At 37.0% G+C, this 20,525-nt stretch overlaps 1 protein-coding gene across 4 annotated transcripts in view; it reads left to right on the top strand.

The window, feature by feature from the left end:
• LOC122822877 (breast cancer type 1 susceptibility protein homolog) overlaps positions 1-20,525 on the top strand; it is a 34,471-nt gene that overhangs the window by 10,873 nt on the left and 3,073 nt on the right. For 3 of the 4 annotated variants that reach the window (XM_044101917.1, XM_044101918.1, XM_044101919.1), the window contains exons 7-21: positions 36-72; positions 160-284; positions 777-3,176; positions 3,815-3,888; positions 4,547-4,670; positions 5,278-5,320; positions 8,422-8,495; positions 9,404-9,600; positions 9,684-9,771; positions 11,025-11,102; positions 11,931-11,971; positions 12,432-12,515; positions 16,210-16,267; positions 17,499-17,572; positions 18,828-18,894. In XM_044101917.1, the coding sequence (XP_043957852.1) occupies positions 36-72; positions 160-284; positions 777-3,176; positions 3,815-3,888; positions 4,547-4,670; positions 5,278-5,320; positions 8,422-8,495; positions 9,404-9,600; positions 9,684-9,771; positions 11,025-11,102; positions 11,931-11,971; positions 12,432-12,515; positions 16,210-16,267; positions 17,499-17,572; positions 18,828-18,894 (3,564 nt within the window). Of the gene's footprint in view, positions 1-35; positions 73-159; positions 285-776; positions 3,177-3,814; positions 3,889-4,546; positions 4,671-5,277; positions 5,321-8,421; positions 8,496-9,403; positions 9,601-9,683; positions 9,772-11,024; positions 11,103-11,930; positions 11,972-12,431; positions 12,516-16,209; positions 16,268-17,498; positions 17,573-18,827; positions 18,895-20,525 lie in introns of those variants that run through there. The other variant, XM_044101921.1, reaches the window with a different exon arrangement.

Here is a 20,525-nt window from a genome sequence, read left to right as displayed (position 1 = left end):
ATTTACATTACAGTGTAATTTTTCTATATTTTCAGACTTTACTGGACTGCCACAGCAAAGAAAGAACACTAAGTAGGATCAGCAGAAATTAAACAATAAGGTTTCTATTAAGATGTTCAACTAACATCTGTTTTTCTTTTTCTTTCTTTTTGGTGTCAGAAATACAGAAACAAGTAAAGGTGCATGTGATTTATCATTTGGAGACCCATCTGGAATTGAACAGAACAATAAGGGAACTGAACACCGAAATGATTCTCCACAGTCCTGCTCCTCAACTGTAGCAGGTAAAAACTTCTCATGCATTTATTCAACTTAACCGCATCAAATCTGCCACATTAGTTTCGAGATATAATATATTTTATAACGCCTATAATAAATATCAGGGTATTTTCCTCATTTGGGATCAGAAGTTTACATACCATAATAAATATATAAATAAACCTTTTTTCTCTCTGTCTGAAGTAAATCAGACTAAAGTTCTTTTGTTTTAGGTCAGAATTAGAATTATTTTTCCTATTTGCTAAATTCTAAATATGAGGTCTAAATGCTAAATATTGCATAATAATAATATATTGATTGTTATATTAAAAATGGTCTCAAAACAATAATATAACTTCTGGGGCAATTTATCTTTCAGCAAAATTTGTTATTGATATCGGCCCAACCTTTCACATCGGTTAATTCCTACTTAAAACCGTAGTTTGTCACTTGTCTAGGACTTTATTTCTGTTGTAGATTGAACACTGAATACTGAGTGTCTGCCTTGCCTTTTACAGCTCAGAATGGGTTTGCTCAGCTTATGGGACTTGAAGACTCTGCATCTATAACAGCAGAAAACGAAGGCCTGGATAGCGGCCTGGGTGACGTCCCACCAACGTCTGACAAGAAAACGTCAGAGAACTTGGAGCCAGAAACTGCAAATGTTGGAAAAAATGCAACGAATGCGTCTAAAAACAAAAGGCTGAAGCGCAAACCGGAGAAGGCCTCCAACTGTTTAGATTCAACTCAAGAGGAACCTGGTCAACAGGATGTCCGAAAGTCCTCTAGAAAGACACAGAAAAAGGATTTGGAGCATGACAAGATTATTGAGCAGAAAAAGAAGAAAAGTTTGGAGAAAGTCGCCGAGTGGCTCCTCAAGGTTCCAGCCGAAGACGAGCTAGAACTAGAGAAATCTCTCCACAGCGAAGACGATTCGGATAGCAGTTCGTCTACGTCGATCTTGGACGATGAGCCGCAAAACGTCAAATTGAATCCTAAAAGAGAACATCGCGGCAAAGCCATAGAAGAGCAAGTTTTTGGCGTCATCTACAAGCGAAGAGGAAGCAAAGTTACCGAGCCGCTAACAGCTGAAGAAATAGAAACTTGTAATAAATTTTCAAAGCTGAAGAAGAAAAACAATGTCCGGCTTTGTGAAGAGCGACAAATAGTAGAAAATAACACTGGCAGTGACTTTTTTGAGGAATTGGAACAGATGGCGGTCAAGGAAAAGCTTGAGGAAACTGTGGAGGAGTTGAGCCAGAAAGAAAGCGATAAATATGAGGGGGAACACGTGGTTCCTGTTGCTGATATCATACAACCGGAGACTACAACACCAAGGAGAAGGACTCGGAAAAGTCTGCAACAACCTGAGGGCGATTTACAAGAGCAGACTCAGTTGAAATCAAAAGATACCGACAAGAAAAGTGATTGTCGGAGAGAAAAAAATTCAAAGTTAAGCAGAAAGAAACCAACTAAGGTGGCAAAACCTCTTGTGTTAGTCGAAGTTCAGGACAGGGAAACGAGTCCTAAACCCAGTGAAAGAGTTAAAGAAGTCGAAGTTCAAATAGAGTCTTATCCCAGCAGCGAGGAACAGACAACTCCAGTCATGAAGAACGCCAGAAGAAGCAGAAGGCTTCAGCTTTTTGTTGACGAGGTTCACGGAAGTCGCAAGAAAACAACCTCTAAAGTTACTGCAACTAAAACAGACGAAGTGGCTAAAAAGCAATCTGATGAAACAATGGATGCAACTCCATCTAAAAGTGGAAACCTTATGAAGGAAACTAAAAGAAACAGATATGTTTCTGAGGAGAATATTGGAGTGATAGAAAGTTTAGAAAAGAGAGGAAGAATGTCTTTGACACAAGCTGAAGCAGAGGTACCCGAAGCGCAAACGCTAGCTAAACCTGACTGTACCGTCTCTGTGGTCCCGAACTCCACAAGTCCAACCGATCCATCAATCGTAGGTCCAACGCTTGAAAGTGAGAAGCAGGAGAATAATCACCCACCTGGCTCTCAGCAGGAAGCATTTGCTAATGTTGAAGAGTACGAGGATGGCAAGAACGACAGTGAACTGGACACAGAGCAACTTCTCCAAAGCTTCAAAGCTTCCAAACGGAAATCTTTCCTTCTTGGGGACCCCAACGCGAAGAGATGTCGCAGTTTGGATGTAGAAAACGCAGAAGGGAGCCAACGCAACTGTTCAAGCTCTGAACCATCAGAAAATATAAACCAGGTTTCAAAATCGACTTGTAGTGACGTGATTTCCCCTTCCAACTCACCCAGTAAGATTAGAAAACCAGATCAAGCTCTACTGGATGCCTCCAATCCTGATGGGAACTGTCCATCCAGGAGCAGCGTTAGCAGCGGTCTTAGTCCAAACAAAGTGGCAAAGCATGACAGAGACAGTCCTCTGTCTGTCGTCCCTCAAGTCGTGGACTCTGGCCTCCGCTTCACAGATGTTGAACAGGAAGCAGCAAGGGCTTCCCAGAGCGACTACAACCTGACGGAGATCCCAGACGGCATTTCAAAATGTCCTTCGGATAACAAAACCGAGACAATTTTTGTTGGAGAGTCTTCTTTAACCCCGGACCAAGAGGTCAAGGAAGCCAACGGCAGCGGAGAAGTCAGCACTCAATCCTCCATCCAGACAAACCAGAAGAAGAAGAGGAAGACTCGGAGGCTGGAGTCTTCATCCGAGTCCAGCAGCTCCTCTAAAGAGGAGTTACCGACTTTGGCTCAGATCTTTGGAACATCAGATCGTCCTCAAGCTGAGATTAAACATCAGGGAGAAATCTGCGAAGCTAACAGACTGAAGGCAGTCGGTGAAGAACCACTGGGTCGTCCAGCTGGAAGTCCGACCCCCGATCAGCTCGACTCCAGCCAGGCATCCGTCGACTTGTTCGGCACACCGGAGGAATGTGAGTAGCGGTCGTTAACTTTATTTATTGACAACAACAAATAAAGTCATCAACTTTATTTATTTATTGTTTTCCTTTAAATATAAGTATCAAAACTGGAGACATAAACTGGGGGAATCCCTGTTCTCATAATACTGATTTTATTCTTTAGTAATACGATTTGATTATCATATTATTTCATCTCTATTCTTGTAGTACTACAACTTTAATCTCAATTTTATGACTTGTTCTCGTAACTTTCCAATTTTGATAATAATGTCAACTGTAAGTCAACATGTTATAAATTTTTACAATACGAAATTTAACAACATGTTAAATTAAGGCTTTTCTCTCTCAAGTAACAAGTATGACACAACTGTTATACGATATGTTGAAAACATCAAATAGGATTCATAATCTGTCTTTTTAATGAGATGCTTTAATTATTTTTATGTGCACGTTATTTATAGACTCCATCTTTAGACTTTCTGCAATGAGACCCACAGGTTTTTTTAAGGAGAAATTGTTTTATTTTACTACTAAAATGTTGATAATTATTATTCCTATATTAGAGAAATCTTAGTTGGCTCAAAGGGTCATAACTTTGTAAAACATAATAAAAAATTGTCTACAAAGGCTTGACTATTTCCTGTCTTCAGGTGACGCCCCTGAAAGCTGCGTCGGCGTTTGCTTTGATTCGTCACAATTCTCAAGCGAAGTTCTTGTTACTCAGGTGAACGCAGTTTATTTTTTCTGTCTCTTTCTCATCAGTCAAAAAAAGAGAGATAAAGAAATCGATTGGCATTAACAGGTTTTGATTTTTGTTCCATTAATTCAAACAACAGGATCTATTTTTGCTTGTTCAACATTTGGTGAGATGTACCTTCGCCTCATGGCCCATAGGGGGCAGCCATTTCATTTTCTTGTCAGTTCCCGGGTGACAGACTGCATTGCTGGGTGAAAAAAATCCCCCCTCAGCAGGTTTCTAAATTACATTTCATTTACGTTGGAGGAAATGTTGCAAAGAGGATGATTTTATTATTTTTTTTTTGTTTCGTTTCATACCGCTTCCATCTTCCAGCGCTCAGACTTTCATCTTATTCGACTCAGAGATTTCTCAGAGATGAAATTAGATTTCTCGTTTTGTCTGCCCACATAATCAATAAATTTGCACCTTAAGCCCAAATAATACAAAGAATAGCAGCAGCATTCTGTCGTAGTATTAAACTCTGAAGGTAATATTTCCAGTTCTGTGAATTGCAGGCAGTTTGAATTGCCTGATTTTGCAGGAAGTGTTGCATTGCAGCTGTTTTCCACCCTCAGTCCCTGCTGAAATGTAATAAAATGCAATTTAGAGAAAAAGCTTTTCTTTTTTTCTGCTCTTCCTGTAGCAAAAGATAGAAATGCAGAAGGAGCTGGTGAGGCTGGAGAAGCTGATGGCTCTCGTGTCGGAGGTGCTTCAGGAGAAAGAAGGCAGTCCTGCTGCAGATACCAATCAGGGCTGTGAAAACAGGGGTGAGCTGGAAACGTGTGGAAATATCACAAACTTAAACTTTTGTTTTAAGTTTAAAAAACATTAGTTTTTTAATTAAGCAAAAAACAAATGTTTTGTCTCTTGTTGACATTTAGTTGAGAAAACAGTCAGGAGGATAATTTTAAGAAGTTATTAGCCGACACATACTGAATTAAAAGTTTTGCCATGACATTTAAATTCAGTCTAATATTTAAAGAAGTTTAAAAATCGTCTGCTTCATTCCCAAACTAGCTTTTAATTTTGTAATGAGCTTAAGTGTATGATAAGCCTGGCGGGCCACCAGGCTTTCCTTATTCCCCCACCAGGCTGAGCATTGGTTATTTATTGAAGTCATTTTTAAAATGTTTGCATTTTTTAAGACTTTATAATTAGTCTCCAGGTATTAATCTTCCAATATTTTGGTAACACATAATTATCAAGTGATATTTTTACATTTCCTGTCTACTTTAAAAAAAAAAAAATTAACTCAAAATCATGATGGGCCGTTGGGTGAATGGCTGCCCCGCCACCCAACCGCCGAGAACAGCAAGTTTTGTGGGGGAAGCTTTGGGACTTTATTGAATTTTATTGTGTCCAATGTTTTTCTAGGCCCAGAACTGGAGGACCAGGATCAAGTCCAGAGTTCAGACAGGTGGGAATTTTTATTGCTAGAAAATAAAGTTCACTAAACTTCCTTCTTATTGGGTTTTGCTAAAACAAAGCACCAGATTTTTTTTTGTTTATATTTGGAACTGGTGACAAATAAAAAGAAGGAAATTCTTCAAATATTAAAACCGAACATGAACTAAAGCAAATTTCAGTTATCGATTAATCTTTTGATTATTGTAACAATAAAATGGAGCTTACAGTGACTAAACTAAGTGGACCTGGAGGTCCGTTTGGGTTGCTAGGCAACGGGCTGACTGGGCTGGGCTGTGGTTGCTAGGTAACGCCACAGGCTGTCTCAATAATGTGGAACTATTGCGTAAGATTTTTTCCTTCTTTCTGCTCCCCGTTTAGCCGTGTAAGAAAATGTGTTTGTAAATTAAAGATGAGATTTATTTAATCCAGTGAATAAACTGATCGATCGATTGAAGCCAATGCCTCAGTTTAAACCGAATTACCTCGGAAAGTATAAGGATATTTCAATATTAAAGTATTTTAGGCTAGTTTCTAGTGTATTTATCTTATTACACTTGAAACGAGACAAACTAACTTTAAAAGTGTCTTTTCTGCAATGTATAGGAGCTTATTTTAAGTAAATAATTCCTTAATATTGATAATAAAGTACTAATTTTGTTGGCAGAGGAATTTACTTATAACATGGGAAAATGTCTTGTTATAAGTGAAATAATCTGCAGACTAGTCCTTTGGCTATCAATATTAAGAAATTATTTACTTAAAACAAGCCTCTATGTCTTGCTAAAAAGTTACTTTTAAGTTTTGTCTTTCAAGTTTACTAAGATATTTGCACTAGAGACTAGACCAAAACCCTTGGTAAGATTTTGGGTTGTTTGTTTTTGCAGTGTAGATATGAGTAACACCTCAAACATCCAGATTTGCTTGTAATCGTTGCATTTTTCCGTTATTACTGAGCAAATTTATTTCAAAATGTCCACAAGAAGAATAGTAATCATCATTTGTGTGAGAAACAATAACAGAGGGCCATTTTTTAGTTTGGTTGATTGACCTGCTAAACAGACTCCTGCCTTCATGGAGGCAATAATCAACTTCAAGCTGTTGTCAAATGTAAGTAAATTAGATCAGTACTGCCCCATTTCTCTTCTGGGATCGTTATGTTATTGTTAACAGATGTCAAATGTAGTTGCATTACAGTGCAGTAATAATGAGCAGAACAATAACTGAGGCATTTGGCTTGTAAATTGGTCTTGATGCCGCATCTTGATGAGGAAGTTAGTGCATTTCCTTGTTCTCAGAGGGTGATGTATCTTGAAAGGACAGACTGATTACCTCCCTAATGAACCCTGAATCTGCTTATACTCTGAGAATAAAAAAAGTCATTACTGACAGCCTCTTATGTCATCTGAGGCACTTAGACGGAAAGTTGTGTTGCCACAGTAATTTATCTCCACCGCCTGAGAGCGTTCCTCCAGCTTCTCACCTTGAAGCATCTAAATGCAGGCCAGAGGGAGTTTGGGAAAATGGGAGGGTTTGGCTTTATTATGAGGCTTTGAAAATGAAGTCATATTGGAGGAGAGTTTTGAGGAAACTGGAAGAAGTTTTATTTTTATTCAGTTGATTTAAATGCAGGGTTGCTGCCAATTCTCATTTATTTTCCACCAATTTTAATCAGAGAATAGCTAGTCATCAGCTGATTTCCAAGAGGACGCGTTATTACGTTCAGTGTCAAGTCTCTGTTAAGGTCTGATTCAAAATTGCAATCGTAATTTACTTCTGATTTTAGAGAAATTGCTAATCAAGTTAAAAATTGTAAAGCAGTAAGAGTTACAATTTTCTACTTAGTCTGGTTTCTACTGGATGTTTCTACGTGTTATTCATCGTTCAGAGTGATTTATTCTTTTTACTATATTACAACTTCACAACTTTTTATTGTAATTTTTGTTAAAATTTCAGGAATTGAGAAAATGTTTAAAGTGTAAAGAGAACAAAAAGTGAAAACGCAGCAGATAGTCGAGGTTATATATGTACTTAATATTATAAATTAATGTAATTCTGATCATATTTATCTGGCTTTTTATTTAAGAAAAAAAAGGCGATGGATGATCTTTTTGTTAATCTTTAAAGTTACAGATTAAAAATTTTGCAATTTAATATGAAAAACTGAGTAGAAAAGGCAAAAAATTAATAATAAATGACATTCCATGAAAACAAAAACACACTAAGAAAATGAGTAGAAATCATTGCAATTGCAAGAAGAATTTTAATTATTATTAAATGAGTACATTTCTATAAATGTTGAGTTTGTATTACTGTGGCACTGTGCCATATACTGGTAAAAAGAGAAGGAAAAGAGCTAACATAGCGGCTAATTCAGTAGCTTTGGCATTGTGTTTACCATCTTTACAATAATATTGTTCATATGCAATATTGAATAACAGTAAATTATACCAAAGGAACACCTGTCAATGCAGCTTACCTATTTCATTGAGTGATCGTCCCAGGAATGCTAGCCGTTAGCCTCCCCAATGCTAATGCCAGCATAGCTGCAATAGTCTTAATTTTGGCGCATAATAAATTACAGTGAAATTTTTGGCCAAACTTTATGAATCAAATTCTTTAATAAAAAAAAAGCCCTTTATTAAAATATAATCTGTAATCCATTATTGGTTTTATGCAGCTGTTTTGAGTCCAAATAATACCAAGAATCAAACTCGGATGTTGAATTTTGTAAAAAGATACGCAGCTTTACTCTGTTCATTTGTCATCATGTTATGCCGGATAAATTGCCCCATTTGATTTTATAAACTCTGCTGGAAGTTCTTTACATTATATTCTGAATTTTCAGTTCTGATTTCTCGATATTCATATTAAACCCCCACTGACAATCAGTGATCAGTCTGTGAACATAACGGTTCAACATGCAGGGGAGGAAAAATCCTTCCCTGAGTTGTTTTTTTGTTTTGTTTTTTAGCTGAGGCTCTACAAATGTATAAAGACAAGGTTTCAAAAACCGGAACTGACAGCAGAGGCTCTCATGCAGCTGATGTAAGCTGCATGTTTCTGTGGGATTGTTACTTATCCTTTTAAATAAACGAGTTCTCTCTTTTGCAGGAAGGACATTTTAGATGCAGAAACCAAAGCACCTGATGATAAAGTGGCAGAGTGTGGTGGCTTTTCAGCAAACGGTAAGGCTGTTTGTGTAACTTTGTAGAGTTTAATATATATAGAGGAGTTTTTCCAATTACCTTAGATTCACCTCTATTTGCTAGAATTTGTTTGTGTCTGCTCTTCGGCTTTTCTCTAGTTCTTTAAATGTCAGGAATGAATTGGTTCAGTTGAACTTTGTTAGAGCAAACTAAGATTAATTTATATGTTTTTAAAGATACATTTTCAAAATTATATCTAGGACAACAAATTAACAATTACTTTAGTAATCGATTAATCATATTCTGACGATTAATCGATTAATCGGATAAAAGAAAATTGGCATCTTCTGCAGAGTTTTTGTTTATCCACCCAAGACTTTTTCTACAATACTAGAAATAGAATGAAACGATGCAAAAAACTCATTTAAAAAAAATAATTAATTGACTAAAATACAGTAAAATCATTTTTTTTAGTGAACACTTAATCATTTGTAGCAAAAGAAGCAGCTGCAGCTTCTTGATTTAGCTTTAATATATTGTAGGACTATATTAATTGTCCTTGTGGTTATTATAATTATTATTTTTTTAATAACTCCATAGAAAAAGGCGCTGAATAGGAGATTTTCTTTTACAGAATTTGAACCAGGTGAAGGTAAAACTCTGCCAAAGTTGTGGGTAAAACATATTTGGATACAAATGGTTTTTTTTATGTCTTAAATGCAAAATATATCCATTGTTGTCTCCACACTCCAATTAACAATTAAATCAAATACTAGACTAGTGATTGATTAATTGTTAACTAATGATTAATCGTTACTAAACGGTTATTTCAATATTCAGTTAATCACAATTAATCATTTCAGCCTTAAGCATATCATGTTTTTTCTACCAGTTAGTGATTATCTTCCTGTTCTTTTCTCTTAATTTCTTTTTTTTTCTTTTCACAGCTGTTCAAGACTTGACTCATGCAGAATCAACTGTAAAAGACACAAAGACCCCTAATTCAATTTCTGCAACCAAAAAGGCAAAAACTTGTGATTCACCTCCAGATTGCCAAGAAGACAAAGAAAACAACAGCCCTCCGAAAGAAAAATCTAAAGCTAAACTTGTTCTGGTGTCGTCCGGATTGGGCCCGAATGAGCAGGTTGTTTACTCTTTCGGATGTTTTGTTTTATGTGGGACTTGGTACTGAACCCACAAACTGATGCAATGTCTTGTTGATTATAGATAATGGTGAAAAAGTTTGCCAAGAGAGTCGGCGGTCGCGTCGTTTCCCGGGTGACACCAGAGGTGACACATATCATAATGCGCACAGGTACGCACTTTTTATCTCTGCAATATCGGAATTGATTAATTTCTGTAGAGTTTTCAATGTTCCTTAAATACACAGTAAAGAAATCCATGTTTTTCTTTGGTACTTTTACTTTTTTATACTTCCACTCAGACATTTTAATTTTGAATAGTTAATTTCTCTCTTTGTTCTTTTATTGCCGGGTTTTTATTTTTTTGTTTTTTCAAAAAGACTCTTAAGTCTGCTGCCTTCATTTGCTTGTTGCTAATTGCCCTCTTTGATGGATTATTTTTAATTTCAAGGTTTTCCTTCTCCAAAGTACTAAGCCTTTTTTAATGGCAGCTATCACAAAACAAGGGAGTTTTAGGTTTGTTTATGATTATAGCTAAATGTTAGGAAGTAGCTGCAGGACTCCCACTGTAACAGAGGAGTTTTAAATAATTCAACATGTGTATTTTTTTATGGCGCCATCATCCACATGCTCTTAGCACTTACTTTGGAATATGAACCATCATACAAACAATCTTAGATTTATGTTTTGTCACCAGATGTTTGATTTGACAAAAGCAAAAACGTTTTGTTTGAATACATTCCTGGAAAAGTAGTTTTTTGGATGCAACAGTTCTGCTCATATGTTCCATTTTTTAGGATTAATTAACTTTTTACCACAGATAGGATTAGTTTTTTTAATATAGCACTGGATACAGTCTGGGAATAATGATTTGTTTTTGCTACATGCTCAAATTAGATTAACACATATAATATAAAATTTTTTGTCTCATCAGTCGTGGAGAACAAGTAAAACTTCTATATTAAGCATTTTTCTACAATGGCTCAGTTTGACAACACAAACAAGCTAGAATGTGCACATATAGAAGAAAATCTGTACATTTTTATGTATATTTCCATAAATTATTGTTGTTACAAGAAGAGACTAGCGTGTTATAATAACTTCTAGCTAGTTTGCTTCCTCAGAAATATTTTAAGGAAAATGAATGAAAAATGTTTTGCATTAATTAAGCTTCTGGGCGAGAGAAAGGTTGATTAGATGCTGATTGTTTTTCTCTGAATTAGAGCACCGTCACTTTAAGAAACTAAATCTGGTTGTTGTCGTTCGGAAGACGCCTACATACCGAAATTATTTGTGTAAAAGCCCAAAATGAATAATATAGATACTCCTCAGTTAAAACAGATTTAAAACAGCCAGACATTATATATGTGCTGTTTCTAACATCGTTTTAAACATAATTTATATTTTGTATTTTTCTCTCTGACAGATGATCAGCTGGTCTGCGAACGCACACTGAAATACTTCCTTGGCATTGCGGGTCGGAAATGGGTCGTCAGCTTCCAGTGTAAGTGAGATTTACTTTTATTGTCCAGCAGGAACAAATACGGGTTAAGGACAATTACTGTAATGCAGGCGCATTCAAAGTGTGGCATGGGGGCCATTTTTGGTCCTTGGAATGACTCTAGGAAGCCCTCAATCGCAGTTCAAAAAGCTTAAATCTGGTTTTCCACCCGACCGATGCATGCATAATCACAATACAATGATTGAAAAATGAGTACTGCTACCATAACTAATAAAAACTAGAGTAAAACTAAATTTGAAGCCTAAGTTTCAAATCGCTGGCTTATTTTAATTCTATGCAGTTTTTAGGGTCTTGTGAGTAAATACATGTCCATTTATTCCATAACAACAGGAACTTTCAATATCTAACAGTTATTTTCACAATTTACGGAAATTAAGAGTGTCTCATCAGATTAAATCAAAGAAAAACATCCTCCCTGCGGTGGCGCTGGTAAAATTACCGTAATAAACCAACATTGACTGGAAAGCGCAACGTCTCCCCTTTCAGAAATCGTTAGAAATTTTCAGATAGCGCAACGTGTACTACGTGTATTACGGTACTGCAGATTTGGCTGCATCGTTGCTTCTACGTTTGGTCTAGAAGGATTAACTAATAGAAATTAGCAAACACTCTAGAAATTAATTCAAGCTAACGCAGTAAGACAAAAAGTCACAATGAGTTTTTGTCTAACTGACAAAAGTCAAAAGAACTCATGAGTCTAAAGGACTCGTGGAAAACTACGACGGGCCCGATTTGGCCCTCAGACCTCCAGTTTGACACCTTGGAGAGTAACTGCATGTTTTTGTTTTTTTTTTTGCATATTTCCTGCAGGGATTTCTGAATGCTTCAAGGAAAAGAAACTGCTGGAAGAGGTAAGCTTCCCCACGCGGTTCTCAGTGACGTCCATACAGATGTCCGAGTTGAATTAGAGCGCCGTGATGAATCTCTGCGTGCGCTCTGCAGTGATAGCCCATAAATTATTTAGCGTCCATTAATTTTAGAGATCACAGCAACTTGTTCTATGTAATCTCTTTGCCAGGCTTTGTTCAGAATCACCATCAATTTTAAACTATTTTCATGCATCAAATGCTGTGTTTGGGGGAACAAACACTACGTTAAAAGACAAACTCTGCCAAAATGAAGAATGGGGCGAGAGTCTAAACAAGCATGGCTGACCACAGGGAAAGTAAAATAACAGAATAATTTATTTACTTTTTGTTTTGTGTTTGACAGAATAAATGATTTGGTTATTTATTAGACCAATTTAAAAAGATTTTAAAAATTATTTTAGACGTGGAGTTTTGTGTTCACAAGTTATTTTTTGTTCTGCAGAGTTCGTTTGAAGTGAGAGGCGATGTAGTGAACGGACCGAACCACCAGGGGCCGTTAAGAGCCCGCACCGCAGGAGGCAGTAATGTGAGCAATTTTAGTATATTTTATGTGTATTTTCTTTCTATTATTATTTTTTGCCCGACCTCTTAGAATTTGGGGCCCTAAACGTTTTAAAACACTCGACAAACTTTGCCTAAAATTGTCACCTGTGTGAAATTAAGCAATTTTAATGGAAATGAAAGTGGGTGTGGCCAAACTGCTCTACAGCGCCCCCCAAGTTGAGTTAGCATCGCCACCAATGACGGCAGGTAAACCATAACAGTTTTCCTATTACAGTTAGTTGTTTTTCCACCATTGGCACATTTAGCAGCACGCTCATGAGGATGATTGACGGCGCTAAGACCTGCCTACTGGCTCCGATTGGTTGTTTGTGGTTGGGAGTGGTTTATTTCTGCAATAGTAGCTCACAGAGGAGGTGGAGGAGTGTAATTTTTTTCACAGATTATCCGTTTCATACCAAACTATTACAACATATTTTATCAAATATATTTAAAAAAAATTTATTTTTTTTTAAAGTTGCGTTTTAATGGGGCTCTATGAAATCTGTTTTATTATTTTCCAAATTCTGTTTTATTTTCCCCCCCAAGTTACATTTATCATATCGCTTATCATTTATTGTGATAATTTTCCTATGATGAAAATTATGATTATTGTTTTCACAATAAATTCCAATTAATTATGTTTAAAAACCTCCAAAACTGTCTGTACTGTCAGGTTTGACAGTTTCACTATTTTCTTCAGCATCAATAAATACCAATGAATTTGATGCTAAACCACAGATATCTGTATTGATCGGTCCATTGTTAATCACAATGGTATGGCATAATATCGTGGTAAAACTTTAAGTCCAAATCGCTCAGTGCAATCCAGGTGAAAGACATTGAAGCTCGTGACAAAATGTTAACAGTGCCATTGTTGTGAATACTTTAGAAAGCCTCTCCATCTGCATTCTGGCTGCAGACTCCCCGTCTCACCGGTCCGGGTGACAAACGGTGAAAATAAAAAGCATAATGCGTCAGTCACCATCAAAGTGCCGCCGTTTCATTTGATCCACTTATAATAAGCCTGAAATTACAAGGTATTTGAATTAAGGGGAGCATTTCTAAGGAATACGACCAACGTGACATCCTAGCCATTTCTAATTTTCCCCCTCAGTGGCAACAGAGCCGTCCCCGCCGACTTTACACACGAGAGGAAAAAACACAATTAGCTTTTCACAACAGGGTGTTTGCAAAGCGGCTGGTGCAACAGGATGAAACAAGTGCAGCTTGTGATCGGGACATTTGATCGTTCTTTGTGGTCAAAAGACAGGAATCACCAAATCCTGAACTCTTTAGCCCCTAATGACTGTTTTTGACGCATTAGAGGCGATAACATGAAGAGTGGCTGTAGCCTGCTTGCCTCACCTTTCAATCTGAGATATGAAAGAACATCGAACCGAGGCAGAAAATAATGTCAGACATGAAATGGAGGACAATGAGAGTTAATATCTGATATCTAATATAGAGAGACGGAGCTTTCTCCTCTCTGTTTTTGCCTGACAGCGCTGCTACCATTTGCAGCATCTTAATAGGAGAGCTTTTGGAGTCCAGCAATCCAAGATAGATACAGCCAGTTAGAGATTTGAGAGGGAATTATGAGTACACCAGCTCTCTCATTAGAAAATTGACGAAAATCCTCAGACAGAAGAGCTAATAGTAGCTTGTCTCTCTCATCCACTCTGCCCTTCTATCAGTGTTTTGCCTCAAATCTGTAATACTTTCTGAGCCAAATACAATTTACAACCTGCCCGAAATGCTAAAACATGTAATTATGCATCACAGAAATGACAAGTTGCAGATTGTAGGAGCGACAAAGACAAAGGTCACGGAAACGCCGCTGAGGGGGAGGTTTTAATATTACATTTTAAAAGTCATCTTTGTAAGAAAATGCTTTAATGCAGAGGAAGGTCGACTGTTTGGTTTAATGTAGAAGGACTGCGAGTGACGAGGCTGAACAGATAATTCTGCAAAGAAAGAAGATCCTAAATGCTGAAAAAAGAACGACAATACAAGCAGCATTGGCAGCTGTCGCAGCTCAGCCACCCGTCCACTAGGTGGCGCGTATGACGAATCTCCCAAATCACCGTCAGCCCTGTAATGAGTAAAAGGTAGAGAACCAGCAGAACTTCCTGTTCAAAGGGGGCGGGGCTAAAGCGATGTGACCATTAGAATGATCGGCTGAAATATGTGGAATTTAGAGCCAAACGTGGCAACGGCGTGACCTTTGCCTTCGCCACGGCCTTCACTGAAAACTCTTTAAAGCAAGTGTTTTCTGACTCAAGATCATCTTGATCAGGTCAAGGAGGTCAGAGATACAGTTGTCCAAGAAAAAAAGGCACTTCCTTTGGGAGGGGCTTAGATGACATCAGCATATGATCGCATAGAATCGTCAGGCGTCCAACCTGCATCACTCATGCCAAGTTTGGTGCAACGTGGGCCTTGTATGTGAAAGTTTTAGCTTGGCCTTGTCCCCTAAGCACAATCAAAAACTCGCGATTTTGATAACTTTTTATCTCCCATCCCTTTACTGCATAATAACCAAAAATTTAGCCGATAAGTCGAAATCCCTAGGAGAAGTTTGTTAAAGTTGGAGGTGTGTAAACATGAAAAAATGGCCCAAATTTGCCCTTTGATCTAAAATGGCCTCTGTTCACAATTTAGGGGCATACCCCCAAGAGACTATCTACATACCAAATTTCAGATCTCTACAGTATACAGTTTGTCCTAACTAGCCTTAGCATTCATAACAGGGAACCACACACGGTGTGCTTGACAGCGCTAAGACCCGCCTCCTGGCTCTGATTGGTTGTTTCTAGCTCGCACTGGAAGAAGACAAACAAGCAAAAAAATGTTTTACTGATTAGGAATTGTCGCATACCAAACTATGAGACTATTGTGTCACAACATAGTGACAGTTTCACCAATTATGAAAACTAAAAATATGAGATTATTAAGCTACATGCTGCAGCTTTAAGGGTTATATGAAAACGTTTGTCGTCTACTAAACATTGAAGGAAACTTCTCCACTTCAACTCCTGAAGGACATGGGCTGTTGTCTAAATTAAAGATCAGTACCAGAAACAATTTTCTGTCACCAACCGCCTCCAAGTGACGATCGATACGACACACAGACAGGTGTGAGACTTTCTCCTTCTGCATTTTATCTGTCCAACGCTTCCAACGTGAATGAGGCGTTAATGTGATTTAAGCCGCTTCAAGGAAACTCGCGTTCCTTCCCATTTCCCAGCAACCCCTGTGGAGCCAGAGTGCAATAAAACACAGCGCCCCTGGTCTCAGCTTTGTGGTTTTTTTCCCTCTCTGGGCGCTTTCAGCGTGATATTACCTCTGTGAAGGCGGCACTTTGACTCATCCCTAAATTTGCAGCATTACCACGGGAGCAAAACGTGAACAAGGTGCAGAGGTTTCATTTTAAACGTTGAGCGAAGAGCTTTGGCTTTAGTTTGCAGGATAAGCTCAGAAGTGTTTTAGCTCGGCCGGTGTAACCTTTCACACCCTTTGAGGAGTTCAGAAACACTCTGTGATGTAATGGAGGTTCTCTCACTGCTGAACGATGCCTGAAGGTTCACGTCACTCACGTCCCCGAGTGAAAGAACAGCTGCAGCTTTTACAGACGTTTTTGTATTAATTTTCTGACTCCATTTTGTTTTTCTCTGCAGCTCCTCATGAGGGGATACAAGATCTGCTTCAAGGGGCCGTTTACAGACATGTCAACAGGTAAAGTCCAGAGGTTTAGGGCGGCTGACGTCCAGCCGCACTTTGGTTTAGTTTCTGATTTCATGTTTATTATTTTATGAAGGAAAATCTCTTTTTAAATAAACGTTTAAAAAGAGATTTTTAAACAAAATTTCTTGATTTGAATGAATGAATAACATTCATCCATCCATTGGCCCTTTTATTTATTCATTCATTCATTTTCATGCATCCATCCATTCATACATCCATTAGCCCTTTTTATTTATCCATTCATTCATCCATCCATCCATTGGCCCTTTTTATTAATCCATTCATCCACCCATTCATTCATTCATTTTCATGCATCCATCCATTCATACATCCATTAGCCCTTTTTATTTATCCATCCATTCCTCCATCCATCGGCCCTTTTTATTAATCCATTCATTCATTCATTCATCCATCCATCCATCCTTCTTTTCCCTGCTGATTAAAATTGTCGTCCTTCCTCCACGTAAACGTTTCAGCATGCGGATCAGAAAGGTCCAACATCTCCTTCGACATGGTGCCCCCTACAGGGCTGGAGGTGAACTGCAAACAGGGCTTCTTATGACTTCCTTTCAGCACCGTCTCTTCTCTGTCTTCATCTCAGAAATGTTTTCTACAAACCTCTCAGGGTTTTACAGAACAGCTGGATGTGGACTGGGCTTTTTTCAGCATCTTGTCAGATTTATTTAGTTAAAAATATAGAAACTCTTTGTCTCTTCTTTCCCTCTACTTCACAGGAATTAACTTTGTGTTGCTATAAACTAAATCTTCTTGATATGTCAGGGTTGAACCTCAGAGGGACTTGAGCCCCATGTCGTTTTTTATTTTTTAATAATTATTATTTCTGTTTCCTTCCTGCTGCGCTGTTAAAATGCTCCAGCAGCGTCCTCCCGCTGCGTTCTGGATCGATGAAGCTCCACTAATGGGGTGACATCTGCCAGCTTGCCTGAGTAGCTTAAAGACTTTCTTAAACACAACAAAAACACAAGGGTGGAATCTGCTTTACTCAGCCAAACTGGATTTCATGCAACATTTAATCAGCAGATCCGTGCTGCAGCTTTCTGTGATATTGACATTTTTCTAAGCCAAGTTGTACAGGTGTTGACCTAAAGTCTTACGTTTTTTTTTTGTTTTTTGTTCTCACAGGATTGAAAAGATGAAAGCAGAATTAAATGCAGAAGCACAGCTTGACTTTAGAAGAAATGTTGTTTGTGTGTTTTCTAAGATGAGATGGAGTGGATGGTGGAGCTGTGTGGCGCTACTGTAGTTAAAGACCCACTTATCCTTGACGGCGAACAGGTAAGAGTCTCCCACTTGATAGAATAGATTTTAAAATTATATCTGGTTCTTTATCTTCATCTTACCTAATTTATATCTTAAGTTGCTGCTTTCTGAGTCAGAATTTCTTTTTAAATTATGAAAATGTAAACTGATTTGCAAGTTCGCTTCAAAACATGCGTTAATTTTTCCCCTTAATTTAATACATTTGAGTTTCACTGATACATCTGAGGCGATGTGGCCTAAAAAAGACATTCTGTAATCAAAACTGGTTGAATTTAATGAATAAATTAAAAAAATCCTCCTTTTTTTTGTTTTTCTGGACAGCAACCTGCAATCACTTTTTTCTTTTGTACTGGATTATAAGATATTTTAAAATTATTTCTTACATCTGCAATTTTATATCTAGATATCTTATAATTAATTGTTACTATTATTAATGTAGCAATGTGCTTTAATTTAAATTTTACTAGTACAAATTTAATTTATTAGTTGTTTCTCTCTAAAATGGGAATTTAAAATGGCTGCATATTTTCTGTTTCTCTACAATAAATCTTTTTTAAAACAAACTTCAACTAAATTTAATATATTTCCTTCAGTCATCCGCCATCTGTTTAAAAAACGTTTTTAAAAATATATTTTTTAATATCTTAATGTTTCAGCTGACTTTGGATTTTTCATTGTATTTAACTGAAGTGAAATTTAATCTGTGATTTTTATAAACATTTTTAGAATAGAAATAAAATAGAAACACCCTCTATTGTCCTGAAAAAGTTCTATAAATATCTAAAAAATTAACGATAACGTTGCACATTGGCAAGGAGTTGGTAATTATTCTGATTCTGTATGTCTGGTTATTATTTTAAATTATTATTATTGTCTTATTATGAGCGTTAGTTTGCAAGCATTTTGTTTAAGTAATATAATTTATTTGTTGGCTCTTTAGGTGAGTATATTGAACAGGCACATGATTACTATAATGTGGTTTTAATTACAAATCTTTTGTGATCATTGAGCTAGTCAGTAATACAGTTAATTAAATTTAGATAAGAAGTCGGATTGAAAAAGTGTTGATTTCTTTCTACTCCTTTTCAAACAACAGCAGTAAATTAGTAGCTAATTATGTTGTTCTTGGTTATGATTTCTCTGTCCTGCTGATTTGTTTGTTTTAAAAGCAAGTTAGAAATAAATAAATCAACAATAATAATAATGATGTTTATTTATTGTTAAATTTCTACCTCAGAGTATTTTATTTATTTCCATTTTGTCCTGACAGAAGTCCCACCACATCGTTATTGTTCAGCCCAGATCCGACTCGCCGTCGTCGTCGTCCTGCTGTGGCGGTGAGTATTTTCTGAAGCTAAACTCGTTTTCACCTCCATGTTGACTCGGCCCGAATCGTCACACCTTCCTGCGTAACTCCGACACTTTTCCAGCATTTAACGACGCGACAGCAGCGGTTACATAACTCAAGGTTCAGCCAGAGGTTGTCCAGAAATAAATGTAAAAGACTTTATTTTAAAACGTGATGGCATGTTTCAGATCTTTTATTGCATTAGTTTGTTTGGTAAATTATATTTGTGCATGTCTTACCTGGTTAAAAGCAAATTTAGTTTTGATTATTATGATTTTCTTCTCTATGTTTTAATCATCTCAGTTTAAACCTTTATAGTTCATAATTTCAGTTTTAGCTGTAGCGGATTTTAAATTAGTAAATTCTCACCCTAACTCATTTAGTTTAATCTAAAGATATATTTATGTATATATATTTGTCTATATATTTATAAATATACAGATTTTTAAATTTGTCAATCTAAAGATCTATTGATTTCTAGATTCAAAACTGAACTTACTGTTTGTTTATGACCAGAGTTTCAAAACCCGAGACGACAGCATGTTGGAGCATCTCTGTTAGCTCTGATTTCTTCTTTTTGTTGGTAGTTTTTTTGCATTCTTAATTAATTATTAGACTTTATTTTATACTTTTGGACATTCATGATGAGTAGCCGTGGCAACAAGGTATTGTTTTTAGAACTGGAAGCAGCCGATTAGCATCTGAACTGCTCAATAATACCCAAAGAACAACCCAAACCACACCACATCCCCTACTCCAACATCTCTCGAACCGGTTTTTTAACCAGACAGCCAGAGAGACCTAAAAAGGAACGGCAAAAGCAAATGAGGCGGATAAGCAGAGCTCTGGTGTCACCCAGTACATGTTGCTGTGAAATATCGACTCTTCTGGCTGGATGTTGAGTTGTTAGCTTGTCGTGACAGTCTTCAGTCAGAGGCTGCTTCAGATTTGTTGCAAGACTGACTGCTACTGGAGATTCTTTCTGGCAACACCTTCATCATCCATAGCGATATTTGATTTTTGGATGATATGAGTAGGCTTTTCGCAATAAGCAATAAATACATTAATTGCGTTGTTTTTCTCCTTTCTTTCTCTTTTTGTAAAAAAAAACCTGGATGATTAAAATTTTCATTCTGCTGTTTTGCTCTCAACAACCCCTTTTCAGTTTTGTTCACAGTGATTTCATAATGAATATTATTTGTTGATAGTATTGTTTTGTTAATTTATTTAGGATATTTTAAATATCCATATAAACGTTCATTACAATTAAAAGTTTATTGGTCTTTGAGATCAATAATATATTTCTTGAAAATCATCTCAAAACAACATTTCTATCATTTATTGCCATAATTTCTGAGACAATTCATCGTCCAGCTGGCTCGTAATTTTGCTCTGAAATAAAGTACTTTTGAATTTAAACCATTAAGTTACAAGCCTTCTGACTCGTAATGTGTTTATGTTTTAACCTGTAAGAGAAAACGCTGCATAAACAAACCACATCCAGTCCTAATGAACAGCTGGGAACAGTCTGCACTCGATCCCGTGGCTCTCCGTAATGAACCCGTCTCAGCTCTAATGACTGCGGAGGATTTTTAGATGACACGTTTGACCTCCTGTCAT

Source organism: Gambusia affinis, linkage group LG20 (assembly GCF_019740435.1).
Source record: "Gambusia affinis linkage group LG20, SWU_Gaff_1.0, whole genome shotgun sequence".
NCBI classification, from domain to species: Eukaryota; Metazoa; Chordata; class Actinopteri; order Cyprinodontiformes; family Poeciliidae; genus Gambusia; species Gambusia affinis.
This window is presented reverse-complemented; position numbering and strand designations above follow the sequence as displayed.